Source organism: Sus scrofa, chromosome 5, assembly GCF_054392235.1.
Source record: "Sus scrofa isolate SSC_HxYL_T2T_F1_AM1 chromosome 5, Sscrofa_HxYL_maternal_Yorkshire_Landrace_v2.0, whole genome shotgun sequence".
Lineage (NCBI taxonomy): Eukaryota > Metazoa > Chordata > Mammalia > Artiodactyla > Suidae > Sus > Sus scrofa.
In genome coordinates this window covers 47,991,519-48,018,485 of record NC_139387.1, presented here as the reverse complement: position 1 = coordinate 48,018,485, position 26,967 = coordinate 47,991,519, and the positions used below count along the sequence as shown (strand labels likewise).

The 26,967-nt window shown below is 37.0% G+C and overlaps 1 protein-coding gene across 1 annotated transcript in view; it reads left to right on the top strand.

Moving 5' to 3' along the window:
* LOC106507506 (uncharacterized) overlaps window positions 1-26,967 on the top strand; it is a 420,688-nt gene that overhangs the window by 208,966 nt on the left and 184,755 nt on the right. Inside the window, exon 4 of the mRNA XM_085024874.1 lies at window positions 24,166-24,236. Within this exon, the coding sequence (XP_084881000.1) occupies window positions 24,166-24,236 (71 nt within the window). The remainder of the gene's footprint in view (window positions 1-24,165; window positions 24,237-26,967) is intronic.

Sequence of the window (26,967 nt, the reverse complement as noted above, 5' to 3'; positions counted from 1 at the left end):
CTGACTTTAGGACTTCTTTGTTCTTCTTTTTCTAATTCGTTTAGGTGGAGGGTTAAGTTGTCCATTTGGGATCTTTCTTCTTTTTTGCGAAAGGCCTGGATTGCTATAAATTTCCCTCTGAGCACTGCTTTCGCAGCATCCCATAGATTTTGAGAGGTTGTGTCTTCATTATCATTTGTTTCAAGGTAGTTTTTAATTTCCTTCTTGATTTCCTCATTGACCCATTGGTTTTTTAGTAGCATGTTGTTTAGTCTCCATGTAGTAGGTTTTTTCTCTTTCCTTTTCCCATGGTTGATTTCTAATTTCATGGCATTGTGGTCAGAGAAGATACTTGAGATAATTTCTACGCTCCTAAATTTATTGAGATTCGCTTTGTGTCCCAATATGTGGTTGATTCTTGAGAATGTTCCATGAGCATTTGAGAAGAATGTGTATTCTTCTTTTTTTGGATGTAGTGTCCTGAAGATATCAATTAAGTCTAACTTTTGTATTGTTTCCTTTAGGATCTCTGTTGCTTTATTGGTTTTCTGTCTAGAGGATCTGTCCATTGATGTGAGGGGGGTATTTAGGTCTCCTACTATGATTGTATTCTCATCAATATCTCCCTTTATGTCAGTTAATATTTGTTGTATGTATCTGGGTGCTCCTATGTTTGGGGCATATATGTTGATGATAGTAACATCCTCTCCTTGGATGGATTCCTTAGTCATTAAATAGTGTCCTTCTTTGTCTTTCTTTATGTCTTTTGTTTTAAAGTCTATTTTTTCTGATATGAGCATTGCGACTCCTGCTTTTCTGTCATGTCTATTGGCGTGAAATATTTTTCCCCACCCTTTCACTTTCAATCTATATGTATCTTTTGTCCTAAGGTGAGTTTCTTGTAGGCAGCATATTGAAGGTTTTTGCCTTTTTATCCACTCAGCCACTCTGTGTCTTTTGATTGGGGCATTCAGTCCATTGACATTTAAGGTGATAATTGATAGATGATTATTTATTGCCATTTGAACCTCATGTTCCAGTTGATTCTATGGTTCTCCCACTGGAAGAATATTTACCAAATTGGTAAAGGTATTTAATCTTTGTGTTCTCTTCATCTTTAAGGTTTTTTTTTCTATTTTGCTCATTTTTAAATTATGATCATGCATGCCTAATTTACATTAAGTGCTATATTAAAGTAATAATAGTCAGAGTGAATTTTTCTATGTATATATAGTTTTAACATTCTAAACCTTTTATCTTGGTCAGTTTGTGCTGCTATAACAAATTGCTATAGACTGTGTGACTTAAATTACAAGCATTTATATGTTATAGCTCTAGAGGTTAAATGTCTACGATGAGGGGCCAGCCTTGTCAGATTCTTGTTTTTTTTTTCCTCTTTTATTGGAAGGTCATCTTCTCTCTGTGTTCTTACACAGCAGAACAAATGAGAGGGCTCTCTGGTCTTTCCAATTCATGAGGGCTATACCTTATGATATCCAAAGGGCCATCCTCCAAATTTCACATTGGGATTAGGGTTTCAACCTATGAATTTTGAGGAGAAACATTCATTCCATCATACTTTTATGTTCTCTTTTATGCACAATTTCCAAGAAATGATCACAGAGTATAGAATGGAAGTATGTTCTGTAAAATCACAGATTATCATCAGCTTTTGCTTTTATTTATTTAGAACTTTCATTTATGGCGTAATTTGAGAACAAGTGAGTAATTTATATTGTTAAAAGAATTTCTAGTATCTTTTTTATTACTCACATGAATTTATCACATCTGTAGTTTTATAATGATCATAACACTCCAATTTCACAGGATTTCCATTCCACAACCCAAGCACATCCCCCCACACTCCAAACTGTCTCCTTCAGAGACCATAATTTCAAAATCTGTGAGTCAGCATTTGTTCTGCGAAGTTCATTGTGTCCTTTTTTCAGATTCCACATGTCAGTGAAAGCATTTGATGTTGGTGTCTCATTGTCTGACTGACTTCACTTAGCATGATAATTTCTAGGTCCATCTATGTTGCTAAAAATTCTGGTATTTCATTCCTTTTAATGGCTGAGTACTATTCCATTGTGTGTATGCACCACATCTTCTTTGTCCACTCCTCTGACAATGGACATTTAGGTTGTTTCCATGTCTTGGCTATTGCAAAGAGTGCTGCAGTGAACATTGGAGTACATATGTGTTTGTGAGTCATGGTTTTCTCTGGTTAGATGCCCAGGAGTGGGATTGCTAGATCAAATGGTAGTTCTATTTCTAGTTTTTTGAGGAATTTCCATACTGTCTTCCACAAGGGTTGCACCAATTTACAATCCCACCAACAGTGTCATAGGGTTCCTTTTCTCCACACCTTCTCTAGAACTTATTGTTTATAGACTTTTGGATGATGGCCATTCTGGCTGGTGTAAAGTGGCACCTCATAGTGGTTTTGATTTGCATCTCTCTAATGATGAGTGATGTTGAACATCTTTTCATGTGTTTTTTGGCCATCCGTATGTCTTCTTTGGAGAATTGTCTGTTCAGATCTTCTACCCCTTTTTTGATGGGGTTGTTTGTTTTTTTTGCTATGGAGCTGCAGAAGGTGTTTATAAATTTTGGAGGTTAATCCCTTGTCAGTTGATTCATTTGCAAAGGTTTTCTCCCATTCTGTGGGTTGTCTTTTCATTTTGTTTAGGGTTTCCTTTGCTCTGCAGAAACTTTTAAGTGTGATTAGGTCCCATTTGTTTACTTTTGTTTTTACTGTCATTACTCTAAGAGGTGGGTCTGAGAAAATGTTGCTGTTGTTTATGTCAGAGAGTGTTTGCCTGTGTTTTCCTCTGACAGTTTTATAGTATCTGGTCTCATATCTAGGTCTTCAATCCATTTGGAGTTTCTTTTTGTGTATGGTGTTAGGGAGTGTTCTAGTTTCATTGTTTTCCATGTGGCTGTCCAGTTTTCCCAGCACCACTTATTGAACAAGCTGTCCTTTTTCCATTGTGTATTCTTGCCTTCTTTGTCATCGATGAGTTGGCTGTGGGTGCATGGGTTTAATTCTGGGCTTTCTGTCCTGTTCCACTGATCTATATTTCTGTCTTTGTGCCAGTACCATAGGGTCTTGATGACTGTTGCTTTGTAGTATAGCCTGAAGTCTGGGAGCCTGATTCCTCTAGGTCCATTTTTCTTTCTCAGGATGTCTTTGGCTATTCTGGGTCTTTTGTGCTTCCAAACAAACTTTAAAATATTTTGTTCAAGTTCTGTGAAAAATGTCCTTGGTAATTTGATAGGGATTGCATGGAATCTGTAGATTGTCTTGGGTGCTATGTCTTTCTATATATTTGTGTCATCTTTGGTTTCTTTCATCAGTGTCTTATAGTTTTCAGAGAACAGGTCTTTTGTCTCTTTAGGTGGGTTTACTCCTAGGTATTTTATTCTTTTGGATGCGATGGTAAATGGGATTGCTTCCTTGATTTCTTTTTCTTCTCTTTCATTGTTAGTGTATAGAAATGACATGGATTTCTGTGTATTGATTTTGTATCCTGTGACTTTGCCAAATTCAAGGATGAGCTCTAACAGTTTTCTGGTAGAATTGTTTGGATTCTCTAGGTACAGTATCGTGTCATCTACAAGTAGTGATAGTTTTACTTCTTCCTTTCCAATATGGATTCCTTTTATCTCTTTTACTTCTGTGATTGCTTTGGCTAGGACTTCCGAAACTATGTTGAAGAGTAGTGGCAAGAAGGGACATCCTTGTTTTGTTCCTGATCTCAGCAGGGATTCTTTCAGCTTTTCACCATTGAGAATGATGTTCACTGTGGGTTTGTCTTATATGGCCTTTATGATGTTGAGGTAGGTTCCCGCTATGCCCACTTTCTGAAGGGTTTTTATTAGAAATGGTTGTTGGATTTTGTCAAAGGCTTTTTCTGTGTCTATTGAGAGGATGATATGGTTTTTATTCTTCAGTTTGTTAATGTGGTGTATCACACTGATGGATTTGCAGATATTGAAGAAACTGTGCATCCCTGGGGTAATCCCCACTTAATTATGATGTATAACCCTTTTAATGTATTGGACATGGTTTGCTAGTATTTTGTTGAGGATTTTTACGTGTATGTTCATCAGTGAAATTGGCCTGTAGTTTTCTTTCTTTGTTATATCTTTGTCTGATTTTGGTATCAGGGTGATGGTGGCCTCATAGAATGAGTTTGGGAGTATCCCTTCCTCTGAAATTTTTGAAGTAGTTTCAGGAGAGGTGTTAGCTCTTCTCGAAATGTTTGATAGGATTTACCTGTGAAGCCATCTGGTCCTGGACTTTTGTTTGTTGGACATTTTAAAATCACAGTTTCAATTTCAGTACTTGTGATTGGTCCATTCATCTTTTCTATTTCATCTTGGTTTAGTCTTGGAAGATGGTACTTTTCTAAGAATTTGTCCATTTCTTCTAGGTGTTCTGTTTTATTGGCATATAGTTGCATATAATAGTCTCTTATGATGCTTTGTATTTCTGTGATGTACATTGTAACATCTCCTTTTTTACTTCTAATTTTATTGATTTGAGTCCTCTCTCTTTTTTGCTTGATAAGTCTGGCTAAGGGTTTATCAATTTTGTTGATCTTTTCAAAGAACCAGATTTTCGTTTCATTGATCTTTTCAATGGCTTTCTTTGTTTCAATTTCATTGGTTTCTTTCCTTCTACTAACTTTAGGTCTTGTCTGTTCTTCTCTCTCGAGCTGCTTTAGATGTTAAGTTAGCTTGTTTATTTGAGCTTTTTCTTGTTTTCTGAGGTGGGCTTGTATTGCTATAAACTTTCCTCTTAGAATGGCTTTTGTTGCATTCCATAGGTTTTGGAGTGTCATATCTTTGTTGTCATTTGCTGCTAGGTATTTTTAAATTTCCTCTTTGGTTTATTTAGTGATCCATTGGTTGTTTAGTAGCATGTTGTTTAGTCTCCATATGTTTGTGTTCTTTGCAGATTTTTTCTTGTTGTTGATTTCTAGTCATATAGCGTTGTGGTCAGAAAAGATGCTTGATATGATTTCAATTTTCTTAAAGTTACCAAGGTTGGATTTGTAGCCTAGAATGTGATCAATCTTGGAGAATGTTCCATGTGCACTTGAGAAGAATGTGTATTCTGTTGCTTTTGGTTGGAATGTCTATAAATATTTATTAAGTCCATCTGGTTTAATGCATCATTCAGGCATGTGTTTCCTTATTGATTTTCTGCCTGGATGAACTGTCCATTGCTGTAAGTGGGGTGTTAAAGTTCCCCACTATGATTGTGTTATTGTTGATTTGTCCTTTTAAGGTTGTTAGCACTTGCCTTATATATTGTGGTCAACCTATGTTGTGTGTATAGATATTTAAAATTGTTATATCTTCTTCTTGGATTGGTCCTTTGATCATTATGTAGTGACCTTCCTTGTCCCTTAAAATATTCTTCATTTTAAAGTCTATTTTGGCTGATATGAGTATTGCTACTCCAGCTTTCTTTTGATCCCCATTTGCATGAAATATTTTCTTCCATCCTCTCACTTTCAATTTGTATGTGTCCCTAGAAGTGATGTGGGTCTCTTGAAGACAGCATATATATGGATCTTGTTTTTGTATCCATTTAGCCAGTGTATATCTTTTGGTTGGGACGTTTAGTTGTTTAACATTTGAGGTAATTATTGATATGTGTGTTCCTATTGCCATTTTATGAATTGCTTTGGATTTATTTTTGTTGCTTTTTTTTTCTTCCCTTCTTCTCTTGTTCTCTCCTATCGTGTTTGATGACTGTCTTTAGTGGTGTATTTGAGTTGCTTTTTCTTATTTGTGTGGGTATCCATTGTAGATTTTTTAGTTTGCATTTGTTCTGAAGTTTTGATATAAGAGTCTATATGTCTATGAGATTGTTTTAAGCTGTTGTTCTCATAATTGCAGGTGCATCTCCAGGGTCCTCCATTTGTACCCTCCTCTTCTCATGATTTCTGATTTTGGTGGTATAATTGTGCATGGATGATTTTGTATCTTTCCTGTATATATACCTTTACCTGTGATCCTTGTCATTGGTGGTATTTTTGTTTCCTGTTGCAGCCTTTTCTTTTCTGCCTAGAGAAGTTCCTTTAATATTTCTTGTAAAGCTGGTTTAGTGTTGCTGTATTCTCTTAGTTTTTGCTGATTTGTAAAGCTTTTGATTTCTCCTTCAAATCTGAATGAGAGGCTTGCTGGGTAAAGTAATCCTGGTTGGAGGTTTTTTTTTCTTTCATTACATTAAGTATAGCATGCCACTCTCTTCTGGTCTGCAGAGTTTCTGCTGAAAAATCTGCCAGTGACTTTATCGGGTTTCCCTTGTAGGTTATTTGTTTCTGTCCCCTAGCTGCTTTCAAGATTTTCTCTTTGTCTTTAATTTTGGTCAGTTCAATTAATATGTGTCTTGGGGTGTTCCTCCTTGGGTTTATTTTATATGGTACTCATTGTGCTTCCTGGATTTGAGTGAGTGGTTCCTTTACCATGTTATGGAAGTTTTTGGCTATTAATCTCTTGGAATATTTTTTCTGTCCCCTTCTCTCTCTCTTCGCCTTCTCTCACCCCTATAAAACAGATGTTGGTGTGTTTTACATTTTCCCAGAGTTCTCTGAGACTCTCTTCATTTGTTTTCAATCTTTTTTCTTCTGCATCCATATTTTCCTCTAATCTTTCCTCCACTTCACTTATTCATTCTTTTGCCTCCTGTATTCTGTTCTTAGATGCTTCTAGTGAATTTTTTATTTCAATTATTTTATTTTGCATCTCTTCTTATTTAAATTTTATTATTTTTATCTTTTTGCTCAGTGTTTCCTATAAGTTATCCATCTTTGCCTCCAGTTTATTTCCAATGTCTTGCATCATCTTCAGCATCAACAATCTAAAGTCTTTTTCCTAGAGGCTGAGAATCTCCTCATCACTTAGCTGATTTTCTGGGTTTTTTCCTTTCTCCATCATCTGAGTTATAGTTCTCTCTGTCTTTTCATTTTTATAGGTTTTAGGTGTGGTGACCTTCTTACAGATAATAGAGTTGTAGCCTCTCTTACTTCTGGTGTCTTCCCCCCTTGTGGCTGAGGTTGGTATGGGGGATTGCTGTAGGCTTCTTGATGTGAGGTGCTGATGCCTGCCTACTGCTAAGTGGAGCTGATTCCTATCCCTCTGGTGGGTGGGGCTTTGTCTCTGGATGGGATTAAGAAGGGCTGTGGGAGTTCCCCTGTGGTGCAGTGGTTAGGGAATACACCTAGGAATCATGAGGTTGTGGGTTTGATCCCTGCCCTTGCTCAGTGGGTTAAGGATCCGGCATTGCTGTGAGCTGTTGTGTAGGTTGCAGATGCGGCTTGGATCCCATGTTGCTGTGGCTCTGGCGTAGTCTGGCAGCTACAGCTCCGATTAGACCCCTAGCCAGGGAACCTCCATATGCCACGGGAGTGGCCCAAGAAATGGCAAAAAGACAAAAATAAATAAATAAATAAAAAAGACATGGCTGTGTGTCTGGGGGTACTTTAGGCAGCTTGTTTACTGATGGTTGGGGCTGTGATCCAACCTAGATTGTTGTTTGCCCTGGGCTTCTCAGCGCTGACTGACAAGTGGGGCCAGATTTTCCCCAAATGGCAACCTCCAGAGAATGCATGCTGCTGAATATTCCTGAGAGCTTTGCTTCCAATGTCCTTCCCTCACAACAAGCCATATTCACGCCTGTATTCCCAGGAGGTCCTCCATGATCTTTAGTCAGGTTTGACCTAGATTCCTATGGAGAGTTTGCTTTGCCCTGGGACCAGTGCATGTGAATGTCTGTGTGTTCCTTTTAAGAATGGGGTCTCTGTTTCCCCCAGTCCCATGGAGATCATGTGCACAAGCCCCACTGGCCTTCAATGCCAGATGCTCCAAGGGTCTTTCTCCCAGTGCCAGATCCCCACATGTGGGAGTTTGATGTGGTGCTCAAAACTCTCACTCCTGTAGGTGAGTCTCTGTGAACCAGTTAGCTTCCAATCTGTGGGGCTTCCCACCCAGGAGGTATGGGGTTGTTTATACCATGTAATCGCCCCTCCTACCTCTTGATGTGTCCTCCTCTTTGTCTTCTGCAGTAGGATGTCTTTTTTAAGGTTTCTGGTCCATTTGCTTGAACATTGCTCAGCCTATAGTTGTGAGGTTTTTTTTGTTTGTTTTTAGGAGAAGAGTTGGGCTCCAGTCCTTCTATTCTGCCATCTTAATCCCATCTCTCTAAGAAGTTCTAGTATCTTTTAAGAAACTGACATATGGTGGTTTTTGGTTTTTGTTTGGCTGTGCTTACAGCATGTGGAAGTTCTGGGGCTAGGAATCAAACCTGTGCCACAGCTGTAACCAGAGTGCAGCAATGACAATACCAGGTCCTTAACCAGCGGAATGACCAGAGAACTCTCAACACATAGTGGGTTTTGAACCTTAGAGATTATAAACATGTGTTTAATACAGGTACATTTTCAGCACCATCATGAATTTCTAAGTGTGACTAAGGCACAGTACTAGGTCTTAAGAAAATTATAACTATGGGAGTGGGATATAGATATATGAGCAAGAATAATTTTGCCAAGGCAGATAAAATAATTACTATCACAAATATAAAAATGACCCATTATAACAGTTTAGGGGTGGAAATTTATGTTTGATGAATACCTATTCTGTATATGTCACTATCTTAGAAGTTTTCAAAAACATACCTTTGTAAAATTTATTTTGAGGTTAAGAAGTACTAAGTAAAATGTTCAACTTTTTATAGGTAGGGTTTGTTGAATTAGGATTTAAACCCTGTCACAAGACTGTGGGAATGGTGATGGGCTTCCCAGACAAGGTGGTATTTTAACTGGGATTTAATGTGAGAATTTCGATACACTGGAAAAGACTCAAGGTAATTTCCAACCTGAGATATCTTATATCCTTTGCGCCTCTTTCAATTTTATATACCCCACTCTAGGAGCCATTCATTAGTGACTCTATTTTAGGATGGCAAAGTATACATTTGACATCCTGCAAATATTATCCAGAGTGAGTCCCACCCTTCTTGGGTTGTTTTTCCTCAATTGATTTTTCTGATCTCTATAAAACCTTATGAAAGAATGAAAATAAACGAATATGGGAAAACCAAAATTCGTAAAGATGGTATTTTCAAATATTTTTTGGTGTAGTTGTTAGCCAAATTTACATTATCTAGTCTTATTCTCTTATTGCTAACCAGGTTCCATATACACAATATAAATATTAGATTGGGTCACAATGAGTTAAGTTCAAGAAATCAAGGAAATGGGAGTTCCCATCATGGCTCAGTGGTTAACAAATCCGACTAGGAACCAGGAGGTTGTGGGTTTGATCCCTGCCCTTGCTCAGTGGGTTGGGGATTCAGCATTGCTGTGAGCTGTGGTGTAGGTCACAGATGCAGCTCAGGTCCTACATTGCTGTGGCTATGGTATAGGCCAGTGGCTACAGCTCTAATTAGACCCCTAGCCTGGAAACCTCCATATGCCATGGGTGTGGCCCTAGAAAAGACAAAACAAAACAAAAACCCATGGAAATGTAAATTTTTCCAAGCACAAAGATAGTATAGACTAAGGATTTTCATTACATGGGCACCATCTCTTCAGCCTTTGTAGATTATGCTATCAATAAAAATTGTATATAAAACAATGAAAAATGGTTCTTTGGAGATAGGTTTTTTGTCAGAAATCAATTTTGTCCAGCAGAATGTCTCTGACTGCCATAATAAAAGATAAAATCTTAGGATAGGAAGGGAATTAAGGAGGTCATCTATTCTACTAACCTGTCCTCTGATAGGACCACACATAATCCTCTTTGAAATATGATATTGTTTTGTTTTTAAGACTCCCAGGAAAACAGGTAATACAACTTTCTCAGGTGCCCATTTAATGTCAAACAGTCTGCTAGGTAAGAAAATCTTTCATTCTAGTTTATATTGTCTCTTGTTTTTTAACAGAAATTCAGTGTCTTTCTTGCCTCATTCTTCCAGCAATCTTACCTTCGATATGCCCTTTATATCTTTGAAGTACATTGTTAAATTAATCCCTAAACTTTAATCTTAAATAATCCTAGTTTTTCTACATTTTCCTAGACATTATTTTTTCTGCCCCTCCCCCCTTTTTGCCATTTCTTGGGCCGCTCCCACGGCATATGGAGGTTCTCAGGCTAGGGGTCTAATCGGAGCTGTAGCTGCCAGCCTATGCCAGAGCCACAGCAACACGGGATCCGAGCCGCATCTGCAACCTACACAACAGCTCACAGCAACGCTGGATCCTTAACCCACTGAGCAAGGGCAGGGATCGAACCCGCAATCTCATGGTTCCTAGTCAGATTCGTTAACCACTGCGCCACGACGGGAACTCCTTTTTTCTGCTTTTTAAACTTTTTTTTTTTTTTTTTAAATTTGAGCATTCTTTGTTATTCTGGTTTATCCTATTTCAGGTAATGTGTTTTGCTGATGTTTTCTTCCAGTCTTTGGCTCATCTCTTAATGTACCTAACAGTGTCTTTTAAAGAGCATCTATCTTAATTTTTTTTTTCTTTTTCAGGCTGCACCTGCAGCATTTGGAGAGTTTCCCAGGCTAGGGGTCAAATTGGAGCCACAGTGTTCAGCCTACACCACAGCCACAGCATCGCCAGATCCAAGCCATGTCTGTGACCTACACCATAGCTCACAGCAATACCAGATCCTTAACTCACTGAGTGAGGCCAGGGATTGAACCTGAATCCTCATGGATGCTAGTCAGATTTGTTTCCACTGAAGCACAATGGGAACTCCTGTTAATCATCTTCTTTAATTAAAAATGTCATTTCTAAAATTCACACATCATGTATTAGCCATGATGTCCAGAAAAAGTATACTCCAAAGTTATATGAAAAAATTTGAAGGATTTGGGACCTTTGCAGAGGAAGGTAAAAAGGAAAACATGATCTTACTACCATTATTTACCATTTTATGCATTGAAACCATATTAAAAAGAATGACAGGAGACAGTTATGAGAAGCAAAAACAAGGTGAAATGACACAGATAAACATCAGTTTTATGCAGAAAGAGTGTGCAAGAAATCAGTTTGGGTGAAGGAGAACTAGGACCTTTCACAGAACTTATCTTCTTTGGGCATGATCATCAGGCCTAAATGTGCTTCAGTGACCTGTGTGTGTTTAGTAGAGAACTGCCACCTAAAAGCATGATTAGAACCTAAATAATTGCAGAGTAATGAGAAACATATGTTAAGGCCTCTTCATTCTACTTCACATCTTGGCTATCCTGCTGTACTAGTTTACAGAACTTATCTTTCTTTGTAGAGGTCATTCTGTCATTTACAGCCAAGCTTGAATGTCATCTAGCCTTCTCCACACAGAGTTTGTGATTGTGGTTTTTCCTATATATATGTGCCACGATAATTCATATTAGTGAAGATAATAGTTAAATTGCACTAAACTTTTTATCACTGGTGAATTCATACATAAAAAATGAATATGGGCACAGAGCAAATGATGTATGAATGAATAAGTCACTCAGAATGGGACAATGTTGAAGAGTTATTGCTGCTAGGGTTAGGAAAAGTTGACAGGGAAATGCTGGAAAATAATCAGAGAACAAATAACATTTACTAAATAGGAGAAAAGGAAGAAAAAAGGAATTAAATATGGAATAAAGAATGGCAAAGTAATAAGTAAAAGAAAAAGTATTACCCCAGTGAGTTTTGGTAGTATAGAGTTTAAAAAAATGAACATATTTTCATTCTCCACTTTTCCTTATTCTATTTGTCTTCTTTAGACTTCTTGAGTTTAAAATAAGTGGCATAATCCTGGGATAGTGAAGTGCAGTGGTTCTGTACCTGGAAGCAGCATCCCTACCTGGAAACTTGTCCATATGGTCCATCCTCAACTCATACATAATAAATCAGACTCTGGGGTTGCACCTAGTAATCCATGTTTTAACAATCTCCTCTAGGTGATTCTGACACAGCTGATATTTGAGAACCTTTGAGATAGTGGATGAAGCAGATCTCCCACTTTAGGAATGAGATTCTTATTACTGCAGCTGCCAGGAGTATAGCTTACCTATGGCTCCAGGAGTTGTCATGACTGAAAAGAGCAGCCCCATCCAAGGTTATGTCCTTCTCTGGTGCAGCATTTGTGAAGGGGCATAAAGTCCAGCACTTACAATTTGGAGCATCTCTGAAGAGTCATATCTGTTTCTCTCCAAACTCTCTGTCAGGTCTCATGTGGCCTCTGTTGCACCTGTGTCCTGTTGAACTTCCCCCTTTACTCAGTCCTGCTGCCCTCTATCCCTTACAGGCATTGGTTGAAAGATCATTCCCCATATCTCCATCTTAACATCTGTTTCCTGAGGAACCTGAAGCCTCTTGGTTTTTATGTAGTTGGGGGAGGTCATTGAGAGGATGTGCCCGGTGAGTGACCTGTGAGCTGGGACCAGTCAATCAGAGGGTCCGTATCCCCTCCCCTGTCCTTAGAATATATATTAATACTACTGTTCTCATTTTAGCAGCCACTTTAGAAAGTAAGGTGTTGTTGAAACTATTTGGGCTATATATGTGTCTGAACCTCATGAAGGCCTGCATATAAACTTTTAAGATTCTGACAGCTGGGTGTGGAGATCTACTCCTCTTGTGGCCACACAAGACAAACCTCTTATTAAGTTTCCTTGCTTATTAAACCTGCCACCTACCAATCTGCAGTAGTCTGCCTATTTTGGGGGGCTCTCATTTCCCTCCACATATGAGGGCCAGTTTTGAATGTCACCTGGGAAACTCCTGAGGTTACAAACCAGTGTAAGTTCCAAAAGTTCACACACTTGTGTGGGAGTGGGAAGGAATTGAATAATTCAAAAAACAAAACAAAACAAAACAGCACAGAGTTGTGAAGAGCAACTTAGGATAGAGGAGATTCTGCTAAGTTGGCAGAAAGAAGAGAGATCAAGAAGTGATAAGTGCATGCGTATTGATAGATATGACAGAAAGGGATCCCATACTATCTTGCTAGGAAGAGCCTTGAGGGCAGAGGCAGCAGAGGCATATCTGATGAAATATCTAGCTTCGTAGGGATTCCAAGGGCCTCAAGTATATCACTGATGGAACAGAAATAGCCAAATTCCTGAAGGGGTACAGACAGAATCAAAGGATATGGCAAGGTAATATAAATAAATAGATTGAATATCAAGAATAAGATGGGATGACATACATTTGTGTAGATGTTCTTGGGGTCACATGACACTAAAAATCACAGACTTCCTTTTCCCTCAACATCAGGCATCAAAGGATGAGCACTATACAAGTGATTAGATATATAGTTCCCTGTGCTAAAAGGATGAGCACTATAAACAAACTCTTCCCACTGAAAGTTATGTATGTCACTTGATAGAAGGAGAAAATCCTTTTATGGAGACTGTTTCTTTTCCAATGTCAGGATATTACACAAAATAATAAATAAACTGTAAAAAAATCTACCCAGTTATGAATAAATATTTCTGCCCCATAGCACAAAGTGGATATTTTTTTGTTACAGAAATATATTTAAAAAAATCCCAAACAAATAAACAAAAAACTCCATTTCCAAGACTCTGAGAAAAGAACTTTGTAGTGGGTAACAACAGAGGATTCCATTTCATTTGAGCATGCTGAAATGTGTACAGTAGTTAAAAGTTTCAGAAATAGAATGACAGTTAAGGAAGACTGTTCTTCAAAGAACATTGAACAATTGTGACCACAGACTACTCTCAGAGTACTTGGAAAATGGCAGTTTTTGTACAAAGACCAATTTGAAGTGAATCAAAGTGGATTATAAGAATAAAGACTGTGAAAGTGGTAAATGTCCCTGATCTGATCTAGAAAAGCTATTTTCTTTTTACGGGTATGACAACTATTTCAGTGAAGTGAGATTAATTATTATCATATTATCGTTTTTTTGTTGTTATTTAATGATTTTATTACATTTACAGGAGTACAACAATCATCAAAACACAATTTTATAGCATTATCATCCTAAACCCCAGCACATTCCCCATTCTGAAACCTGTCTCATTTGGAAACCATAAGTTTTTCAAAGTCTGTGAGTCAGTATCTGTTCTGCAAAGAAGTTCATTGTGTCCTTTATTCAGATTCCACATGTAAGTGATAGCATTTGATGTTGGTGTCTCATTGTCTGACTGACTTCACTTAGCATGACAATCTCCAGGTCCATCCATATTGCTAAAAATGCAGTTATTGTTTTCATTCTAATGGCTGAGTAATATTCCATTGTGTATATGTACCACATCTTCTTGATCCACTCCTCTGTCAATGGACATTTAGGTTATTTCCGTGTCTTGGCTATTGCAGAGTGCTGCAATGAACATTGGAGTACATGTGTCTTTTCAAGTCATGGTTTTCTCTGGATAGATGCCCAGGAGTGGGATTGCTGGATCAAATGGTAGTTCTTTTGTGTGTGTGTGTGTGTGTGTGTGTGTGTGTGTGTTTTCTAGGGCCGCTCCCATGGCATATGGGGGTTCCCAGGCTAGGGGTCTAATCAGAGCTGTAGATGCCAGCCTATGCCAGAGCCACATAAACATGGGATCCAAGTCACGTCTTCACTCTACACCACAGCCCAGGGCAATGCTGGATCCTTAACCCACTGATCAAGGCCAGTAATCAAACCCGCAACCTCATGGTTCCTAGTCATATTCGTTAACCACTGAGCCCAGGTGGGAACACCAAATGGTACTTCTATGTCTACTTTTCTGAGGAATCTCCATACTGTCTTCCACAGGGGTTGCACCAATTTACATTCCCACCAACAGTGTCATAGGGTTCCTTTTCTCCACATGCTCTCCAGCACTCATTGTTTGTAGAATTATTGATGATGGCCATTCTGGCTGGTGTAAGGTGGTACCTCATAGTGGTTTTGATTTGCATCTCTCTAATGATGAGTGATGTTGAACATCTTTTCATGTGTTTTTTGGCCATCCGTATGTCTTCTTTGGAGAATTGTCTGTTCAGATCTTCTACCCCTTTTTTGATGGGGTTGTTTGTTTTTTTTTGCTATGGAGCTGCAGAAGGTGTTTATAAATTTTGGAGGTTAATCCCTTGTCAGTTGATTCATTTGCAAAGGTTTTCTCCCATTCTGTGGGTTGTCTTTTCATTTTGTTTAGGGTTTCCTTTGCTCTGCAGAAACTTTTAAGTGTGATTGGGCCCCATTTGTTTATTTTTGTTTTTACTGTCATTACTCTAAGAGGTGGATCTGAGAAGATGTTGCTGTTGTTAATGTCGGAGAGTGTTTGGCCTATGTTTTCCTCTAAGAGTTTTATAGTATCTGGTCTCATATCTAGGTCTTTAATACATTTGGAGTTTCTTTTTGTGTATGGTGTTAGGGAGTGTTCTAGTTTCATTGTTTTCCATGTGGCTGTCCAGTTTTCCCAGCACCACTTATTGAAGGGGCCATCTTTTCTCCATTGTATATTCTTGCCTCCTTTGTCATCGATGAGTTGGCTGTGGGTGCATGGGTTTAATTCTGGGCTTTCTGTCCTGTTCCACTGATCTATATTTCTGTCTTTGTGCCAGTACCATAGGGTCTTGATGACTGTTGCTTTGTAGTATAGCCTGAAGTCTGGGAGCCTGATTCCTCTAGGTCCATTTTTCTTTCTCAGGATGTCTTTGGCTATTCTGGGTCTTTTGTGCTTCCAAACAAACTTTAAAATATTTTGTTCAAGTTCTGTGAAAAATGTCCTTGGTAATTTGATAGGGATTGCATGGACTCTATAGATTGCCTTGGGCAGCATAATATTGACTCTTCTAATCCAAGAGCATGGTATGTCTTTCCATCTATTTGTGTCATCTTTGATTTCTTTCATCAGTGTCGTATGGTTTTCAGAGTACAGATCTTCTGTCTCTTTAGGTAGGTTTACTCCTAGGTATTTTATACTTTTGGATGGGATTGCTTCCTTAATTTCTCTTCCTTATCTTTCATTGGTAGTATATAGAAATGCAGTAAATTTTGGTGTATTAATTTTGCATCTTGTGACTTTGCCAAACTCATTAATGAGCTCTAACAATTTTCTGGTAAAGTCTTTAAGATTCTCTAGGTATAGTCTCATGTCATCTACAAATAGTGATAGTTTTACTCCTTCCTTTCCAATTTGGATTCCTTACATCTCTTTTTCTTCTCTAATTGTGTGGCTAGGACTTCCAAAACTATGTTGAAGAGTAGTGATGAGTGGATATCCTTGTCTTGCCCCCCTCTTGTCCGATCTTAGTTGGAATTCTTTCAGCTTTTCACCATTGAGAATGATGTTAATTGTGGGTTTGTCATATATGGCCTTTATTACGTTGAGGTAGATTCCCTCTATGCCCGCATTCTGAAGGGTTTTTTTCAGAAATGGTGTTGGATTTTGTCAAAGGCTTTTTCCCTGTCTATTGAGAGGATTATATAGTTTTTATTCTTCAGTTTGTTAATGTGGTGTATCACACTGATTGATTTGTGGATATTGAAGAACCCTTGCATCCCTGGGATAAATCCCACTTGATCATGATGTGCAATCCTTTTATTGTATTTTTGGATTTGGTTTGTTAGTATTTTGCTGAACATTTTTTACATCTATGTTCATCAGTGAAATTGCCCTGTAATTTTTTTTGTTATATCTTTGTCTGCTTTTGATATCAGGGTGATGGTGGCTTCATAGAGTGAGTTCGGGTGTGTCTCCGTCCTGTGTGATTTTTTGGAATAGTTTGAGAAGGATAGGTGTTAGCTCCTCTCTAAATGTTTGGTAGATCTTGCCTGTGAAGCATCTGGTCCTGGACTTTTGTTTGTTGGAAGTTTTTTAATCACGGTTTCACTTTCAGTACTTGAGATTGGTCCATTCATCTTTTCTGTTTCATCTTGGTTTAGTCTTGGAAGGTTGTACTTTTGTGAGAATTTGTCCATTTCTTCTAGGATTTCCATTTTATTGCCATATGGTTGCATATAGTAGCCTCTTATGATCCTTTGTATTTCTGTGATGTCTCTTGTAATGTCTCCTTTTTCATTTCTAATTTTATTGATTTGAGTCCTCTCTCTTTTTTGCTTGATAAGTCTGGCTAAGGGTTTATCAATTTTGTTGATCTTTTCAAAGAACCAGCTTTTTGTTTCATTGATCTTTTCTATGGTTTTCTTTGTTTCTATTTCATTGATTTCTGCTCTGACCTTTATGATTTCTTTCCTTCTACTAACTTTAGGTCTTGTCTGTTTATCTCTCTCAAACTGTTTCATATGTAAAGTTAGCTTGTTTATTTGAGCTTTTTCTTGTTTCCTGAGGTGGGCCTGTATTGCTATAAACTTTCCTCTTAGAATGGCTTTTGCTGCATCCCATAGGTTTTGGAGTGTTGTATCTTTGTTGTCATTTGCTGCTAGGTATATTTAAATTTCCTCTTTCTTCAGTGATCCATTGGTTGTTTAGTAGCATGATGTTTTGTCTCCACGTGTTTGTGTTTTTTGCAGTTTTTTTCTTGTTGATTTCCAGTTGTATAGCATTGTGGTCAGAAAAGATGCTTGATATGATTTCAATTTTCTTAAAGTTACCAAGGTTGGATTTGTAGCCTAGGATGTGATCAATCTTGGAGAATGTTCCATGTGCACTTGAGAAAATGTGTATTGTTCTGCTTTTGGATGGAATGTCCTATAGATATCACTTAATTCCATCTTGTTTAATGCATCATTCAGGGATGTGTTTCCTTATTGATTTTCTGCCTGGTTTATCTGTCCATTGCTGTAAGTGGGGTGTTAAAGTCCCCCACTATAATTGTGTTATTGTTGATTTGTCCTTTTAAGGTTGTTAGAAGTTGCCTTATATATTGTGGTGATCTTATGTTGGGTGTGTAGACATTTAAAATTGTTATATCTTCTTCTTGGATTGATCCTTTGAACATTATGTAGTGTCCTTCATTGTCTCTTAAAATAGTCTTAATTTTAAGGTCTATTTTGTCTGTTGTGAGTATTGCTACTCCAGCTTTCTTTTGATTCCCTTTTGCATGGAATATTTTCTTCCATCCTCTCACTTTCAATTTGTATGTGTCCCTAGAAGTGAAGTGGATCTCTTGAAGACACATATATATGGATCTTATTTTTGTGTCCATTCACCCATTCTGTATATTTTGGTTGGGGAATTTAGTTGTTTAACATTTGAGGTAATTATTGATATGTGTGTTCCTATTGCCATTTTATGAATTGCTTTGGATTTATTTTTGTTGCTTTTTTTTTTTCTTCCCTTCTCTTGTTCTCTCCTCTCATGGTTTGATGACTATCTTTATTGTTGTATTTGAATTGATTTTTCTTATTTGTATCGGTATCAATTGTAGATTTTTGGTTTGCATTTATTCTGAAGTTTTGACATAAGGGTCTACATATATAAGAGATTGTTTTAAGTTGTTGGTCTCTTAATTGCAGGTGCATCTCCAGGGTCCTCCATTTGTACCCTCCTCTTCTCATGATTTATGATTTTGATGGCATAATTGTGCATGGATGATTTTGTGTCTTTACTGTATATATACCTTTACCTGTGATCCTTGTCATTGGTCATATTTTTGTTTCCTGTTGCAGCCTTTTCTGCCTAGAGAAGTTCCTTTAATATTTCTTGTAAAGCTGGTTTAGTGTTGCTGTATTCTCTTAGTTTTTGCTGATTTGTAAAGCTTTTGATTTCTCCTTCAAATCTGAATGAGAGGCTTGCTGGGTAAAGTAATCCTGGTTGGAGGTTTTTTTTTTCTTTCATTACGTTAAGTATAGCATGCCACTCTCTTCTGGTCTGCAGAGTTTCTGCTGAAAAATCTGCCAATAACAGAAAAGAAACAGATAACACACAAGGAACCTCAAGGCAGAAGAACAAATAAGTGAGGTGGAGGGCAGAGTAGTGGAAATCACAGATGTGGAATAGAAAAGAGAAAAAAGATTGAAAACAAAGACAATGTCAGAGAACTCTGAGACAACACACCAACATCCATATTATAAGGGTATAAGGAGGAGAAGAGAGAAAAAGGGACAGAAAAAAACCTTGATCTTCCTTATCGGGGTTCCCTTGTATGTTATCTGCTTCTTTTCCCTGGCTGCTTTCAAGATACTCTCTTTGTCTTTAATTTTGGTCAGTTTGATTAATATGTGTCTCAGGGTGTTCCTCCTTGGGTTTATTTTATATGGTACTCATTGCAGTTCCTGGGTTTGAGTGAGTGATTCCTTTCCCATGTTAGGGAAGTTTTCAGCTATTATCTCTTCCACTATTTTTTCTGTCACTTTTTCTCTCTTCTCCCTCTGTCTCCTCTAAAACACAGATGTTGGTGTGTTTAATATTGTCCCAGAGTTCTTTGAGATTGTCTTCATTTGTTTTCAATCTTTTTTATCTTTTCTATTCCATATGTGTGATTTCCACTACTCTGTCCTCCACCTCACTTATTCATTCTTCTGCCTCCTGTATTCTACTGTTGGCTGCTTCTAATGAATTTTTTATTTCAGTTATTGTTCTTTGCATCTCTGCTGGCTTAAGTTTTACATGTTGTATTTCTTTGCCCAGTGTTTCCTGTAAATTATCCATCTTTGCCTCTGGTTTATGTCCAACGTCTTGCATCATCTTCAGCATTAACAGTCTAAAGTCTTTTTCCTGGTGGCTGAGAATCTCCTCATCACTTAGCTGATTTGCTGTGGTTTTTTCTTTCTCCCTCATCTGAGTTATAGTTCTCTGTCTTTTCATTTTTATAGGTTTTTGGTGTGGTGACCTTTTTACAGATAATAGAGTTGTAGCCTCTCTTACTTCTCGTGTCTGCCCCCCCTTGTGGCTGAAGTCTGTATGGGGGCTGCTGTAGGCTTCCTGATGGGAGGGGCTGATGCCTGCCTACTGCTAGGTGGAGCTGATTCCTATCCTTCTGGTGGGTGGGGCTTTGTCTCTGGATGAGATTAGATGTGGTTGTGTGCCTGGGAGGACTTTAGGCAGCCTGTTTACTAATGGGTGGGGCTATGATCCCTCTTGGATTGTTGTTTGGGCTGGGGCTTCTCAGCACTGATTGGTGGGGCCAGATTTTCCAAAAATGGCCACCTCAAGAGATATGCACATTCCAATGCCCTTCCCCCACAACAAGCCACATTCACCCCCTTTTTTCCAGGAGATGCTCTTGAAACTGCACTTGGTTCTGACCCAGATTCATATAGAGACTTTGCTTTGCCTTGGGACACAGTGCACGTGAAAGTCTTTGTGTTCTTTTCAAGAATGGGGTCTCCATTCTCCCCAGCCCCATAGAGCTCCTGGGCACAAATCCCTCTAGCCTTCAATGCTAGATCTCCAGGGGCTGTTCCTCCCAATGCCAGATTCCCAGGTGTGGGGACTTGATGTGGGGCTCAGAACTCTCATTCCTGTGGGTGAATCTCTGTGATTCAGTTACTTTCTAGTTTGTGGGGCTTCCCACCTGGGAGGTATGGGGTTGCTTATATTGTGTAATCACCCCTCCTACCTCTTGTTGTGGCCTCCTCTTTGTCTTCTGGATTAGGATATCTTTTTGAAAGTTTCTAGTCCATTGGATTGATGATTGCTCAGCATTTGGTTGTAATTTTGTTATTTTTAGGAGAGTAGTTGAGCTCCAGCCCTTTTCTTCTGCCATCTTAATCCCCTATTACTCTGCATTGTCTTTTAATTGACTGTTGGCTTAATCAAGTTTCAGAGTACACTTTCTTGATGAAGGTATGTGATCATACTGAGAATAGTAAAAGCCACATTTATTGAGTAGCTCTCATATGCCAGGCACTGGTTCCATGTTTAAAATATTGTACCAACTATTGTTTTTCTGATTACCTCAGTAAGTTTAATGAACATCAATTATCTGACATAGATACAAAATTAAAGAAATAGAAAACATATTTTTTCTTGTAATGAGAACTCTTTGGGTTTACTCTCTTAAACAACTTTCATATATAACACACAACAGTATTAGTTATATTTATCTTGTTGTACATTGCATCCCTAATACTTAAAAATACTTATAAAAATTATTTTATTTTTTCTTCCAGTTTTATTGGGATATAATTTACACACAGCACTGTATAACTTTAAGATGTATAGCGTAATAATTTGACTTACATACATCATGAAATGATTACAATAACTTTCATGAACATCCAACATCCTATATAGATACAAAATTAAAAGAATAGAAGTTTTTTCTTGTGATGAGAACTTTTAGGATTTGTTCTCTCCTCTTTCTCTCTCTCTCTCTTTTTTTTAGGGCTGCATTCACAACATATGGAAGTTCCCAGTCTAGGGGTTGAATCAGAGCTACAACTGCTGGCCTATGCCACAGCCACAGCAACATGGGATTCCAGCTGTATTGTGACCTATGTCACAGCTCACAGCATTGCCAGATCCTTGACCCACCTAGAGAGGCCAGGAATTGAACCCACATCCTCATGGATACTAGTTTGATTTGTTTCCACTGTGCCACAGTGGGAACTTCCTAGGATTTATTCTCTTAACTCACATATATAACATAGACCAGTGTTAATTACATTTATCATCTTGTACAAAACATCCCTATTTCTTGTTTATCTTAATACTGGAAGTTTGAACATTTTGATTGTCTTCATCCAATTCCCTCTTCCCAACCCCTCACCTCTGGTAACCACAAATTGATCTTTTTCTATGAGATTGTTTGTTTTTGAATTATAATTCATCTATAGCAAATAGTCACTAGACATTTCTATATATTTCAAAATGATCATTATATAAGTTGAGTTACCATCTCTTACTATACAAATATATTAATTATTGAGTTTATTCCCTATATTGTTCATTTCATACTCTATTATCTTGCAACTGGATATTTATATCTCTTAATCTTCCTCACCTATTTGTCTCATCCCCTTTGGCAATCATCTTTTTGTTCTCTGTGTCAATGACTCTGCTTCTGTTTTGTTGTGCTTATTAATTTGTTTTGTTTTCAGATTCCACATTATAAGGGAAATCAGGCAGTATTTATCTTTCTCTGTCAGACTAATTTCATTTAGCCTAATACTCTCTAAGTCAATTAATGTCACAAATGGCAATATTTCATTCTTTTTATGGCTAATATTTGTATGTATTAGTCTTCTCTATCCATGTGTGTATTGATAAGCACTCAGGTTATTTTTATATTTTAGTTATTGGAAATAATACTGCTGTGAACATAGGGGTGCATATATCTTTTATACTTAGCATTTTCCTTTTCTTTGGATAAATACCCAGTATTAATATTTTTGCATCATGAGGTAGTTCTATTTTTAATACTTTGAGGAATCTCAACAGTGTTATCCATAGTGGCTGTATTAATTTAGGTTCACTCCAACAATACATGAAATTTCCCTTTTATCCATATCCTTGCCAACACTCGTTATGTCTTTTTAAAAAACTGAAGTATGGTTGATTTTCAATATGGTGTTAGTTTTTGGTATACATCATGGTGATTTTTTTTTGCAGATTGTACTCCATTATAGGTTATAACAAGGTATTGGTTATGATTCCCTGTGCTATATAGTAAATCTTTATTGCTTATCTATTTTATGTGTAGTAGTTTATATCTGTTAACCCTATACTCCTAATGTTTTCCTCCCCTCTCAATTTCCCCTTTGGTAACCATAAGTTTATTTTCTATGTCCATGTTGTATATAGTTTCATTTGTATTATTGTTTTTTATTTATTTTTTTGGCCATACCTGCCATCTGGAAGTTACTGGACCAGAGATTGAACCCATGTCACAGTAGTGACTCTAGCCACACTGCATTGATAATGTTGGATCCTTATCCTGCTGTGCCACAAAGAACTCCTATATTATTTTTTAGATTCCATCTACAAGTGATATCATATAGTATTTGTCCTTCTCTGTCTGACTTGTTTCACTCAGCATAGTATTCTCTAGACCCATATTGCTACAAATAACATTTTTGGCATTTTTAATGGCATTTTTATGGCTGAGTAGTATTCCCTTATGTTTACATACCATATCTTCTTAATCCTTTCATCAGTTGGAGGATATTTAGGTTGTTTCCATGTCTTTGGCTATTGTGAATAGTGCTGCTATAAACATAGGGGGCGCATGTATTTTTTGAATTGTAATTTTGTCCAGATATATACCCTGGAGTGGGATTGCTGGATCAAATGGTAGTTCTATGTTTATTTTTCCGAGGAACTCCCATACTGTTTTCCGTAGTAGATGTACCAATTTACATTTCTACCAAGAGTGTAGGAAGTGTCTCACATATCTTTTTGAATTAGAGTTTTCATTATTTCTGCATATATAATCATGAATGGAATTGCTAGATCATATGGAAGTTCTATTTTTAGCTTTTTAAAGGAGGCTCCATACTGTTTTCCATTGTGACTGAACCAATTTACATCCACACAGTGTATGAGGGTTTCCTTGTCTTCATATTCTCTATAGTATTTATTATTTGCAGACTTTTGTGATAGCCATTCTGACCAGTGTGAGATGATACCATATTGTACCTTTGATTTGCATTTCCTTAATAATTAGCTATGTTGAGCTTATTTTCATGTGCCTGTTAGCCATCTGTATGCCTTCTTTGGGAAAATATCTATTTATGTCTTCTGCCCATTTATTGATTTGTTTGTTTGGGATTTTCTTGATATCTAATTGTATGAACTATTTGGATATTTTATATATTAACCCTTTGCCAGTAGCATCATTGGCAAATATTTTCTTCCATTTTGTTTGTTGTCTTTTTGTGTTGTTGATAGTTTCCTTTGCTGTGCAAAAGCTTTTAAGTTTGATTAGATCCCATTTGTTTATCTCTTTTGCCTTGGGACACTAAGAAAATATTGTGACAATTTAGATCAAAGAAAGTTTTATCTATATTTCTCTTCTAGGAGTTTTATATTGGCATGTATTATATTTGGGTCTTTAAACCATTTTGAATTTACTTTTGTATATGACGTGAAGAATATTTTTTGTGATCAGATATAATTATTATTTTTTAATGATTTTTATTTTTTCTATTATATTTGGTTTACTGTTTTCTGTCAATTTTCTACTGTATAATTCAAACACACTCCCTTATAGGGATGACATCATAAATGCTGTTTTCTAGAACACATAGCTGTTAAGAGCTGTCAACAGAGCTTCTTACCATTTTATATCACTACAATATTTAATTACAACTCTGCAATTTTTTCCCCCACAGTGGAAGCACTTTTGTCTGGAAAAACTGGAGCCCAGAAGGATGAGAGAAAGAACCTGTTCCCTCCTATCAAAGTAAGTACTGATTTGGTAGCTAAGCAGAAGGAAAGAAGGAAGGAGGAAGGGAGTGAGGAAGGAGGATGAGAAGGAATAAGAGAGGGAGGAAGAAGGGAAAGAATGTTTTAATTTTATTGTTTTACATGTAGATTTCCATATTTCCCAACACTACTTTTTGAAGAGACTGTCTTTTCTCCATTGTATGTTCTTCCCTCCTTTGTCATAGATTAATTGCCCACATGGGGTCTCTATTTCTGGAGTCTCTGTTCTGCCCCATTGATCTATATATCTTTTTTTATGCCAACACCATTTTGGGTTTATATTTGGGCTCTGTATTCTGTTCCATTGATCTATATATCTGTTTTTGTGCTGATACCACTCTGTTTTAATTACTATAGCTTTGTAATATAGTCTGAAGTTAGGGGGAGGATTATACCTCCAGCTTTGTTCTTTTTTTCCTCAGGATTACTTTGGCAATTCTGGGTCTTTTGTGCCTTCACATAAATTTTAGGATGATTTGTTTTGTGAAAAATATCATGGGTATTTTGATGGGATTGCACTGAATCTGTAGATTGCTTTGGATACTATGGCTATTTTAACTGTACTAGTTCTTTCAATCCAAGAGTATGGAATATCTTTCCATCTTTTTGAATCTTACTCAATTTTTTAAATCAATATTTTAGAGGTTTCAGTGTGTAAGTCTTTTGTCTCCTTGTATGAATTTATTTCTAGGTATTTTAAAAGTGATTTTAAATAGGATTGTTTTACTTTCTGATTTTTGATTATTGGTATATAGAAATGTCTTATATTTCTGTCTATTGTTTCTGTGTACCTTGCTGAAATTAGTTACCACTTCTAATAGTTTTTGTGTGGAGACTTTAGTGTTTCCTATATAGAGTATTATGTCATCTGCAGGTAGTGACAGTTTCACATTTTCCCTTCCAATTTGGATACATTTTATTTCTTTTTCTTGTTTGATTTCAGTGACAAGGACTTCCAATACTACTTTAAGTAGAAGTTCTGAGAGTGGGCCTCTTTGTCTCATTCCTGAATTTAGCAGAAAGGCCTTCAGCTTTTTGCCATTGAGTATTATGTTGACTGTGTCTTTGTCTTAAATGGCCTGTGTTACATTGAGATATATTCCCTCTTTACCAACTTTGATGAGAGTTTTTATCATGAGTGGATGTTGCATTTTGTCAAATGCTTTTTCTGTATCTGTTAAGATCGTCATATTTTTTCCCATTTGTTAATGTGGTGTATCACATTGATTGATTTGTGTCTATTGAACCACTTTTGTGATCCTGGAATGAATGCCACTTGATCATGATGTAGATATTTTCTAGGTATTGGTGGATTTAGTTTGCTAATACTTGAGGATTTTTGTGTCTATATTCATTAAAGATATTGGGTGTAATTTTCCTTTTCTGTAGTGTCTTTGTCATGTTTTGGTATTAAGGTAATGATGGCCCCACAGAATGAATTTGGGAGTGTTCCCTTCTCTTCCATTTTTTGGAATAAGTTGAGAAGGATAGGTATAAGTTCTTTATATGTTTGCTAGAATTCTCCAGTGAAGCCATTCAGTCCTGGACTTTTGTTTACTGGGATTTTTTTTAAAATTACAGATTCAATTTCCATTCTAATGATTGGTCTGTTCAGGTTGTGTTTCTTCTTGACTGAACCTATTTTCTCTCTGATCTTTTTATTTTCTACCTTCTGCTGACCTTAGGCTTTGTTCTTTTTCTAATTCTTTTAGGTAACAGGTTATATTGTTTAAGATTTTCTTTGTTTCTTTTTTCTTTTTTGTCTTTTTTTGTTTTGTTTTAGGGCCACACCTGTGGCACACGGAAGTTCCCAGGCTAGGCCTATGACACAGCCACAGCAACATGGGATCTGAGCTGAATTTGTGACCTACACCACAGCTCATGGCAATGCCAGATCCTTAACAGGTGAGGCCAGGGATCAAACCTGCATCCTCATGGATGGTAGTCAGTTTCGTTAACTGCTGAGCCATGATGGGAACTCCAAGATTTTCCTTGTTTCTTGAGGAAGGCCTGTATCATTATGAATTTTCCTCTTAGAACTGCTTTGTGGCATCCCATAGATTTTGTAAAATTGTGTTTTAATTTTCATGTTTCTCAATTTATTTTCTGCTTTCTTGTTTGAATTCATCTTCAACTGATTTTTTTTTTAATAGCATGTTGTTCAGGCCCAATGTGTTGGTCATTTCCAGTTTTTCTTTCTGAATTTGACTTCTGGTTTAATACAATTTTGGTTGAAAAATATATAATTTATATCCTCTTAAATGTGTTAAGGCTTGTTTTGTGACCTAATATGTGGTCTATCCTAGAGAATGTTCCATGTGTACTTGAAAAGAATGTGCATTCTGCTTTTTTGGGATGTAGTTTTCTGTGGATATCAATTAAATCCAAGGGGTCTATTGTGTCATTTAAGACCTCTGTTGTCTTATTGGTTTTCTGTCTTGATGTTCTGTCCATTGAATTCAGTGGGGTGTTAAAATCTCCTACTATCGTTGCTTTATTTCCAGTTTCTTTTTTCTCATCTGGCAGTTACTATTTATTTTATATATTTAGGTGATCCTGTATTGTGTGTGAAAATGTTAACATGCTTAATTTCCTTTTCTTCTATTGATCCCTTTATTGATACATAATGTCCTTTGTCTTTTCTTATTTCCTTCATTTTAAAGTCTATTTTGTCTAATATAATATTGCTACCATTGCTTTCTTGTGCT